Source organism: Cebus imitator, unplaced genomic scaffold, assembly GCF_001604975.1.
Source record: "Cebus imitator isolate Cc_AM_T3 unplaced genomic scaffold, Cebus_imitator-1.0 Scaffold51, whole genome shotgun sequence".
In the NCBI taxonomy this organism is placed as follows: domain Eukaryota; kingdom Metazoa; phylum Chordata; class Mammalia; order Primates; family Cebidae; genus Cebus; species Cebus imitator.
This window is the reverse complement of record NW_016107366.1, coordinates 4,516,191-4,526,925: the sequence shown is the minus strand read 5'-3', so window position 1 is coordinate 4,526,925 and position 10,735 is coordinate 4,516,191. Positions and strand designations below refer to the sequence as shown.

General features: G+C 45.0%; 2 protein-coding genes across 2 annotated transcripts in view; both read right to left on the bottom strand.

Annotated features, from left to right (window-relative positions):
* Positions 1 to 1,356, bottom strand: part of LOC108303788 (RNA-binding motif protein, X-linked-like-2) — a 4,029-nt gene extending 2,673 nt beyond the window's left edge. Inside the window, exon 1 of the mRNA XM_017527722.2 lies at positions 5 to 1,356. Coding sequence (XP_017383211.1) covers positions 5 to 1,094 — 1,090 coding nt within the window. The 5' untranslated portion in view covers positions 1,095 to 1,356. The remainder of the gene's footprint in view (positions 1 to 4) is intronic.
* A 3,527-nt stretch (positions 1,357 to 4,883) lies between these two features.
* GRIN3A (glutamate ionotropic receptor NMDA type subunit 3A) overlaps positions 4,884 to 10,735 on the bottom strand; it is a 164,086-nt gene continuing 158,234 nt past the window's right edge. The window contains exon 9 of the mRNA XM_017527772.2: positions 4,884 to 9,180. Coding sequence (XP_017383261.1) covers positions 8,841 to 9,180 — 340 coding nt within the window. The 3' untranslated portion in view covers positions 4,884 to 8,840. The remainder of the gene's footprint in view (positions 9,181 to 10,735) is intronic.

Here is a 10,735-nt window from a genome sequence, read left to right as displayed (position 1 = left end):
TCACGCTGGGGAGGGCAGCCCCTTTCCATGGACAGAGGGAGCCCACGATCTGGTCTGCCCACCCGGTCTCGGCCCCACGAGTAGCGGTCGCTCCGGCTGTAACTGCTGCTGTAACCGTCGCGGCCGCCGCTGTAGGCGTCGGGCGAGCAGCCCCGGTACTCGTCGTAGCGGCCTCCTCCACCGTAAGATGGCGGGGTTCCCCGCCCTGGGGCGGCACCGCGCCGGTCTCCGTAGCTCTTGAAGGGCTCTCGGTAGGAGCCTCCGCTCAGATGATCCCCGTAGTCACGGTCGCGACCCCCGTAGCCGTCTCGGTCTCCGTAGCCTCTCAAGTGACAGTCGTCCCGCACACTGGAGTAGCCGTAATTGCGGTGGCTGTACTCTCGGGGCGAGCGGGCAAAACCCCGGGGGTCACGGTAGTCTCGGCTCGAGTAGCCGTCTCTGGACGAGTAGCCCTCCTCTCGCGGGCCCAGGTATGGGGCGCGGCGCGGGGGCGGCGGTTCCCGGGGCGGCGGGCCTGAGTAGCCGTCTCGCCCCCGCGCGGCCGGGGCTCTCCCGCGCATTCCACCGCCGCCGCTGCGAGCCAGGCCCGAAGGCGCGGCCCTCTTGGGCGGTGGGCCGGCCCTGCGCGGCGGCGGCGGTGGCCCGCGCTTCATGGGCATCGGGGCCCTGGAGGGCCGCAGGTCGAAATCCCCCGGGTAGTCGCCGTCGTCATCGGGCCCGCCCCGGGAGGGGGGTCCCCGTGGGCCGCCGCCACCCCCATGGGTCCCGCGCAGGAACGTCGGGCGACCGCGGCTGCGAGGGGGCGGCGGGCCCCGCCGGCTGCTCTCGAATGCCGGCTTGGTGGCCTGGGCCACCTTGATGGCCTTACCATCCAGGGACTTGCCGTTCATGTCTCTGGCGGCGGCCTTGGCGTCTGCGGGGCTTTCGAAGGTGACGAACGCGAAGCTCCTCGACTTGTTGGTTTCTCGGTCTTTCATCAGGAGCACCTCGATGATGCGGCCATACTTGCCAAACTCAGCCTCGAGGGCTTTCTCGTCGGTTTCGAGGTTGAGGCCCCCAATAAACAGCTTTCCTGGGCGATCCGCTTCAACCATGGCTGCGGGTGAAACGGCTGGTCAGTGATGGCGGGAGGCGATGAGGCGGCGCCAGTCGCGGCGTTCGGGCACGCTCGTTGAGGGTGGCTCCTAGCGGTCGGGCGGCGTGTAGCCTGCAATTGTATTCTTACATGACTTTCCATTGCGATTCCTTTTCCTTTTTCTGTTCAGATCCGTAGGCATCTTTGTTCTTCGAGGGCCGGAATTCAATGCACATAGTTTAATGTGCATGCCATTGGAGTGATGAGTGTGATTTGATTTTGTGAAGATTCTAGATAATAAATGCTCATCAGTCTTCTAAAGCTACTGGGATGGTGATGCTTATTCTTGCAGGAAGCATTTGCTGCTCTTATCTTTATTTCCATTGTCATTTGCTAGTGTGTAGAATGCCTTTACATTTTGTTCTTTAAGGATTTATTTGAGGACTGCCAGATAAACCCAAGTCCCAGTGGATCTGCAGAAAAGTTTTGATTAGTCATTATTGCAGAAGTCTGCTTGACTGACTTACGATAAGACAGAAACACTGAGATTAGTAGAAAAATGGTAGATTATGTGTAGGTTGGATTGAGTTTGTACAATAGGAAAGCCCTGGCATAGAAATACTTAAAATTTTTTTAGATATTAAGGTTTGGAAATATTTAAAAATTGTCCCATCAGAAAGAATGAGCTTGTGAAGTCATTGTGAAGTCTTTCTGAAGACTTATAGATACCTACTATACTTATCCTTGATAGCTCTAATCTAAATCTGGGATTTCTGCCCATGTTTGGTCTGTTCCAAATGTTAGCTATTAAGGTCTTATTTATAGCCTACTTCACAATTACTAAAGCACATGGAAAGGACAACATCATAACAGTCTAATCCCTAATATCTAGCAGAGGCACATAGTATTCAGTAAAAGTTTTCATGATTACGTTAATTCTGCTTCATGCTTCTGCCACCAAATCTTCAGAAGTCTGCGTTACGGGGTCAATATGTGATTCAAACCATATTACTCTTTTTTTTTCACCCTCTAGGTAGAAACATTCTTTCCCTTATGTTAAAGTAACCCTTCAAATTTTTATTACTCAAAAATATATGACTACGTTTTCATTTCTTCTGTGGTAATAGAAGGAATTATGAATTCTAAAACTAGCACTGCTGTATTGGCGGCTCAGGATAGCTGAGGCCTCACTTACTGTAAGGCACACGTGTTAACCACTACACTATAGAAACCAGCATAGAGGCCTCACTTACTGTAGGTAACCCCCCCCCCACCCCCGCCGGGGGAAGGTATATTCACATTAATATAATAATGTGCTCTGAGGATATGAGAGCTGAAAGGGACCTCAGACCATGTCCTTATTCTAGAGGTGAGGAAATAGGTTCCAGGGCCACTCAGTTTAGCCACAGGACTGAAATGCTACTACCAGACCATTGTTCCTTTATCCTAATTGGAGACCTGTATTAATAGAGTAGTTGTTGTCAGCTAGATAATAAGTGAAAATACTTTCTGAGTCATTGTGAAGTCTTTCTGAAGACTTACAGATACCTACTATACTTATCCTTGATAACTCTAATCTAAATAGACTCTGCCGGGCCCTGGATTAGAACCAATTTTGTTTTTGAATTCAACTGAGTTCCTTTAGCACCTTTGTTGTAGTGGGGAATTGAATCAAGGCATCTTAGATTTCTTCCTGCTCTCCCAATCATATGCATTTGTTGAGTGCTTAATGTGATTCCAGGCATTGTGTTAAATATATTTCTCATGAAGCCAGACTTGCCTGGGTATGGCACAGCTACTTATTGGCAAGTTACTTCATGTCTCTGCTTCAGTTTCTTAATAAAATTATAACTACATTATAGGGTTGTATTGAGAATGAAACGAATCAATATACAGGAGACATTCGGCACAGTGCCTGGCACCTAGAAAATGCTCAGCAAATACTAACTTTTATTATTGTTGAGAAAATAAAGAAGTTGATAGATCAGCTTTACTTTCCACCTACATTTTCTTCATATTTCTAGGAAAAAAAGAAAAAAGAAAAACACTGACATCCTCCATGAAATCTAAGTCACATGTTTATCCATGTCTGTCTGTCTCTAGTCTGGCTGTACTGGTAAATGATGTCATGGTCAACTCATTCCAAAACTTCAAAAAGTTAGCTTTTATCTGCTCACTGTCCTACAAATAAAATGCATGTGAGTGATATCCAGCTCCACCTAGTGGTGAGGATCCTGTTCTTTTGGTAGTTCTCTCTCCTGCTTAAAATCCTTTAGTGGTTCCTGTAGTTTTCAGGACACAAATCCAATTTAGCACAGGTGATCTTGCCTCTGCTTTTCTCTTCAGTTCATATAGTTTGTCTTCCACCTTGAGCTTTTTGTTTCTGTTGTATTAAACGATTTGAAGGTCCCAGTTTCTGGATTGCCATGGTTTCCCACATCTGGAATTTTGTACATGCTTTCTTTTACCTACTTTAGTTGCCTGTTACCCTCCACCCAGTCTCTCCACCTCACAAACCTACACCCACATGCACACACACATGGTATCTTCATTGCTCCGGTAGCACCCAGTGTGCATTTATCAGAGTACACACCATACTGTGTTGTCAGTGTGTCCTTTCATTACACTGAGCTCTATGGGATCAGAATCTGCTCTTTTTATCTGTCTGTTTCCAGCAATTAGCCCCAATGCCTGGGTACAAATAGGCATCTAAAAAATAAATGATTGAGTAATGCAAAAACATCCTTAGGTAAGTTGGTAGTTGAATTAAGTTATAGTGGGTTTACATTTTCGTGAGATTTGATTGTTTCTATTCTGAAAGAATGTATGTGAGGAAGGCAACAGCCTAGCAGATTCGTGAAGGCAAATTTGCCGGCAGCTAAAACTGCTTGGATTATCAGAAACTGCCAATATATCTGGGACTGCAGGGCTGCTGAGTGATTTGTAACTGTGTTTGCATCAGTTCTTGGTTGGGCCAGAAAACAGAAAGAAAAGATACTGAAATGCTATTTTTATGAGACTTAGGTATTACAGTGTTGAGTTAAATGGATCAATGAAGGTGTAGTTATAATATCAGCTTCCCTCTGTTCCGCAGAGCTAGGGGCCATGCTGAGGCATGGGCAAGAATCAGTAAGGCAGACAGACTAAAAGGGAATTCAAGGAAGAACAGAAAATTGTGAGGCAGTGACCAGAAGCCTGTATGGTTGTACTATTCTTTGTTACTATTATTAGTTCTGTAACGTTAGGCAAGTTACGTAATTTCTCTGATTCTTGTTTTTTTTTTAATCTGTAAACTGAAGGTCTCATTTACCTACTTAAGACTATATCTATAGTGCCTATCTTGTGGGGTTAAGATTAAATGAGATCATGGTTTATAATAAGTACCCAGTACCTGTTAGTTATCATAGTATTACCTGTCTATAGGTTGTAAAAAGGTCAGATTGAGAGGATCTCTGAAGTTAGGGACCATACCTATCTTCGTCACTATTGTGTCTTTAGCAGTTGGCATGTGCATGGAAGCTGTTTAGCAAATGCTTGTTGAATTACTAATGAGGGTGATCAGGACAGGCTTTTAGAGATCTCTGAACTTGTGCTTTTTCCTAGAATGTCTCTCTCATACGAAGCCATTTCAGTTCTACTTCCTGGTGCCTGAGCTCTGAGGTTTCTCAGCATATCTTTTGTTATTTATTTGGACTATAGCAAGGAAACAAGCATAAATCATAGCATTATTGGGTCTCCTGTTATGAAGGAACTGGTATCATGTCAACATTCAAATCTCCAAAGACAAAGCCAGCAGTACATCCAAAAGTGAAGTTTCTGAACATTTATTCCATAGTCATAGAAACTGAAGATGGAAAAGACCTGAGGATATCTAATCCATCCATGTGGTTGTACAAGAAAAGTGGCTGGAGCAAAACAGCCTGTTCACTTCATGCTCACAAGACAGCATTTCCGTTCTTCCTGGAGCGGAGCGATTGCAAACACATTAAAATGAAGACACAATGCAAATACTCTTCACAAACCTTAAGAAAATACTTATAAGTACACTATTTTCATAAAATGATTAGTAACTAAACTAAAAAAAGAGTGAGGGAATCCTGGAATAGGTGGGTAGTGTAGGTGGGTAACGAAAAGAATAACTTAACAGTATAGATAGTAAAGTAGTGTTAATGACTAGAAAGCAATTTCTGAAGAAATGGTTGGATTTTCTGGTTTTCCTATCAAAAATATGAGTTGGGAGAAAAAGAGGCTCTAAAGTAGTTGCTTTCCCCTTTATTCTTTACCCACACCAAGGAAGTGCTTGATTTGCTCCAAGGCCCTAGCAGACACAGCACCAACACTGAGAAGTCTGTTACCCAGATGGTAAGGTCTGTTCTGCTCAGCACTTGCTCCACTTACCACTTCTCTGGCTGGAAGGGAAGCTGCAGCTCCTGATAGGGTTTGTGCAATAGCAAGATTCATGAATGATGGAGAGTCATCTCCAGGCACATTAAAGACCTCGACTGCTTGGGTCCCTGTGGCTGCCTCACTTGGTTGTCCTGGTTATTCTTCCAACTTGTTTTTAAGTTTTGGGGGATTCCCCTTTCTCCTCTACCTGGAAGCATATATACTCTGGGGCCTTTATTATTCTTATTTACATGAACCAGGTAGCTGTGTCTGTTCCAGCTCACCTGAGCATGCTTTACTATGTGCTTCCTGTGCCAGAAATTCCCCTTGGAAAACAGGGTTGGGGTATGTGGCACAATGTGTCATATTCAAGGTTTCCCAGCACCAGAGCTTGGTAGAGAATGGAAGTCTTCTTGATCTCATGAAACGGGAGCCGAGGAGAAGCAGCAAGGTAGCATCTCTTATCTCTTCTTTATCGGAATACCACCCTCCATCTGAAGGCTTCTGATCTTTGTGTGTGTGTGTGTGTTTTTTTTTTTTTTTTGAGCCTGAAAGGAGTTGAAAGAACAATAGGTGGAGCTGAACAGAAAGGAGGTTTCCAAGGACCCACCATTTCATGACATCATTTTACAAAACACAATACACTGTTTCACAAATTGCAAAACACTGTTCAATTACTACTGTTAAAAATAACCATTGCTACTTAACATGAAGACTGCTTCGTTTCACCACAAGCAATTATGTTTTTTTTCATTCAGATCATAGAGGCATTTCAAGCAATGTTGACAGCAGTAAGCCTGCCTTCAGCCCCTGCTGCTGCTTGCTGCATCCTGGCCGGTGTTTTGGCCAGCTAGTTCCTCCAAAGATGTTTGAGGAGCCTGCATTGGTCAAATACTTTGTGGACAGGCAGGGCGATCTGGCATGTGATCCACCACTGCTCAGAATGCCTCAGTAGAGAAGCTTAAGGTAAACCCGATATACAAAAATTCAGATTTACAAAACAGATACATTAAGGGATAATTAACTGCATTACAAAAGGGTGCTTTACTTTACAAAAGGATTCACCTCTGGGTTCCCTTAAATAGCCAGCTTCTCAAATACAGTCAGAATATGAGCTGAGTTACAAAAATGTCCATGTACATTAGGAGCATGGCTATAATGTGAACTGAGGTACACCTGTACATCAGCCTTCTAGGCTGCACAGAGGTTCAGGGGCACACACAGCATAGTGGCAGAGTCTCCAGCATCCTTAGTGTTGCAAGTGGGTAGGGATGGCTGAGGGGCAAAATCTTCCAAAGACGGCTGCAAACCTACCTCTGGGCCTGGGGTGAGAATGTGAGGGGATGGGGTATTTCAACACAGAATTGTCCTTTTCTGTTTTCAGGGCTCACCTGTTTCCTCATTGAACTGTTTCATCTGTGGGGCTGGAGACCTCGGACTTTAGAGCCCTCCCACATCCATATCAGGATGTTTGAGTGTACCTCCACTCCCGGGTTTTCTCAGCCAATGAATCACTAGGTGTTACCTAACTACAGCTTAAGTTGTTACCTTTCCCTGGGGGACTGGGTAGCTTTTGGTGGAAATGCAGACATTTCATCCAATAGTAGGGGGAGAAGTTTTGTGATTGAGCCACCTTTCCAATGATCTGCAGCTGTAAAAGAGGAAAGTGCTTGGCACAGCTCCTGAACTCACTGTAGGCATTCAAATTGATTGGGGGGTGGAACAATGAGTCCTGAGAAGATAAAGCAAGTAATTAAGGAAGTCTTGTCCTAAATGGTACCCAGGGGTGGGGGTGAGGATGTGGAAGGAGAATCAGCAGATGTGTGCTGAAGTTATATAAAAAAAACAACAACTTTCAAACAGGGTTTCTCTTCATGCTTCTCCTCATGCTTGTGGGCAGCCAAACTTCCAGAATGGTGTTTCTAGAAGAGTAATTGTTGGACCACCCGTGTCAGTCACCTGGGGGTGTTGGTTAACAGTAGGTTTCTGAGCCTACCTCTAGACTTCCACCCCTGACCCCATAATCTCTGGAAAAGGGTCTTGGCAATCAGCGCTCTGATAAGTTCTGTACTAGACGACTCTTATCTATATTGACATTTGAGAACTGAAGTTCTACAGTTCCCATATTCCTGTCCCTTGCTACCTAAACATCATATGCTGAGAAAGAGATGCCTAAGCAGAGGGGAGGTTACTTATATCAGTCTTTAGGGAACATTAGATGAGGCTGGAGGATCATTAGAGCAAAATCTGTTCACAGCTCCTCAGAGATGAGCGGGTATGAGGATGGGGGATTGACCTGATGATTTGCTATACAGATATGCAAAGCACAGGGCAGATTCCTGAATGGCTGAAGCTTGTGGTATACCCAGGCTGGAGGTTTTGGGATGTCTATGCTAAGAGATGGGTGACTGCTGATCTGAAAATGGCCTAGTGTGTGGTGTGTACAACATTTCACCCACAGTGTCACATATTCTATTACGGGCAATAAGCAGGGATATTCCAGATCCGACCTAAGGCCACAACCTTGCTTTGCTTTTCTCTCCTTTCCTTTATAAAAGGCACACACCATAGTGGAGATGCTTAGTTACATTAGAAGTGGTATTATTCATTTTTTAGCCAATTGCTTTTCTGGCCCACAGCTTTTGTTCTAAATGCGTGGTATGCATTTTTAATGCCTCTTCTGCCTATCTTCTGTTCCCGCTTAACACATCCCCGTCCCCTTTCACTGTGGCGTGTAAGCATGTTCTTACTAAACGTTAGTCAAGTTGGAGTCAGCGATCCAGAACCTTCTCAAAAACATGGCTCTTGCCTGGTCCAATCAATCCTTGACCTTTGTGATACTAATGAGTTAACTTTTAAGTACCCTACCCCCAGTGGGAGGTGCTCTGCTCTTACCTGCTCCCCATTCAGACTGTAGACATAAATCTAGATTGGGGAGTTGTATAAAAAGCCACAACCCTGGATAATCTTGTTCTGTGTTACAATGAAAGCCAACAACCCAGTAAGACATAAGTATGAGTAACGATTTTATCTCTTGTTGGTAGTGCAGAGAAAGGGCTAAAAACCAGAAATACTACTGTGGCACCTGGTAAAAAGGATAACGGAAGCTGGAGTTATCTGGTTATTCACAGATCCCTCACACACAGCTTACTCTGACCAAGATTCTTGATAGAAAAACACTTCTACCCTGGAGACCTAGAGAGTGAGCTTGAGAGGAGCTGCTGCTGCTCTTTAGGCTAGGAAGAGCAGACTTGACCTCTAAGAAAACCTAGACCACAGCTTCCCCACGCCTTTGTCAGTAGTTAGAAAAGAGCATTACAAAGTGTCTCAAGGGCTTAGAGGAAGGTCAGGAACTGAGAAAGAGGAGCAGTGTCGTCACCTAGGACTGACAAGTCCGACTTGTCCTTTGATACTCTTCTAGCTCCGTTTTCCTGCTCACAGCCAGCTGCAGCTCCTGGCGAATCACCTGAATCTGCTTCTCTAGCTCTGAGAGTTCCTGCATCACTGAGTTCCGAGATACATTTAGGGAGTCTGCTTTCCCATTGGTGGTCAGTGAGGCAGGGAGCTCTCTTCTCCTTGGAGGGAGGGGGATGTCCTGATGGGTCCGGATGCCCAGCTGGTTTTGTCCTTCCTCATCACTAAAGATGTATTTTCGTTGGTTGTCGTGACTCAGATTGGAAGTATTCCATACGGTGAGCTGATGGGGTCCCACACTGGACCTAGGAAACAGAGAAATTTTAGATTTACTTTCCATTCTGCAGCTCTCAAGTTGCTGTTCTTTATCTGTTAGCCATTTCCTGTGTCAATAATATGGAGCTGGGTGTGCATTTACAGATGAAGTAATAGAGTCTTGGACAGACTACCTGCTAAGGTGTCATGGGGCAACAGGAGTCATGAACATTTAAAAGTTCAAGTCCGATTCTGCTCTGAAACTGGAATGGGGTATCTTCTGAAAGGCTGATAGGATGGAATATGGCACATTTTTTGGTGAACAACCTCAGGTGGCTTTTAATTTTCTTTCTGCAAGGGGAGCTCAGAAACCAGCCCCACCTTGAAACATTTTATGGTTTGAAAGATGACGCTTTAATAAAAGCGAAATTTGTTTATTCATTTTTTGGGTTTTAAGCATCAGCCTGCTTAGACCTCATAACATGGCTCATCCTTAGTCCCACAGGACCATCCTGATGTTTACTACTTGATTTTGGGGAGAATGAAAGCATACAAGCCACAGGTTTTAGCAAAGTGTTTCTTACTATAGGGATGATTTTTATGTGAGTTGAGAATGACAGGTTAGGCCTGATGCTTAAAAACATCCCAAGAAGGGAGGCTAAAGTGGGTGGATCACGAGATCAGGAGTTCGAGACCAGCCTGGCCAACATGGTGAAACCTTGTCTCTACTGAAAATACAAAAGATTAGCTGGATGTGGTGGCAGGCACCTATAATCCCAGCTACTCAGGAGGCTGAGACAGGATGCCTGAATGCAGGAGGCAGAGGTTGCAGTGAGCCAAGACCATGCCACTGCACTCCAGCCTGGGCAACAGAGTGACTCTGTCTCAAAAAAAAAAAAAAAAATCCCCAGAAAGCCCTCAGTTTCTTGATGAGATAATGAAAGTCATATAGAAAGCAATTTACAATCCTGTTTTAGGCTTGCATCATATCACCTACCACCTAGACGGCATGAGAGTTATTGTCAAATAGTCACAGGAGGAGGCTGATCCTGTTTCTGAAACACACTTTGACACTTATAAGAAGAGTTTCTCACTACTAGAACAGATTAGAGTCCTAAGCAGCTGAGCTGCTGATTTTTTCTACCATAGGAGAAGCAGCAGCAGGAGGAGGAGGGTTATGACCACTTTTGCAATCTACCACAGGACAAAACTGCATAGAAACACCCTACCAAGCCTTTGTGTCTTTGTTCCCATCCATGTAACTGAATTGACTTTTTTCCTGGCCTCTTATTTGCCAAGAGAAGGGGACTATCTGGAGGGAGAAGGGGAAAGAGAATAAATAATAAAGTATTGATGTAAAAGTGGCCATAAACCTTCTTTTCTCCTTTCGTCTCTGCCCTCTGTAATGTGACTTTGCAGCTCGTACCTATGCTGAATCTGCTTCCTTTCTGCCTTGAGTTAGGACTGTTCTCACAACTTGTTTTGGCCAACAGAAAGTGGCAGACATGTCAGAATGGCAGTTCCAAGCCTAAACTTTTAAGAAGCCTTGCACATTTCCACTCTCTTGGAGCCCCGCTGCTGCAATGTGAACAAGTCCAGAATGGC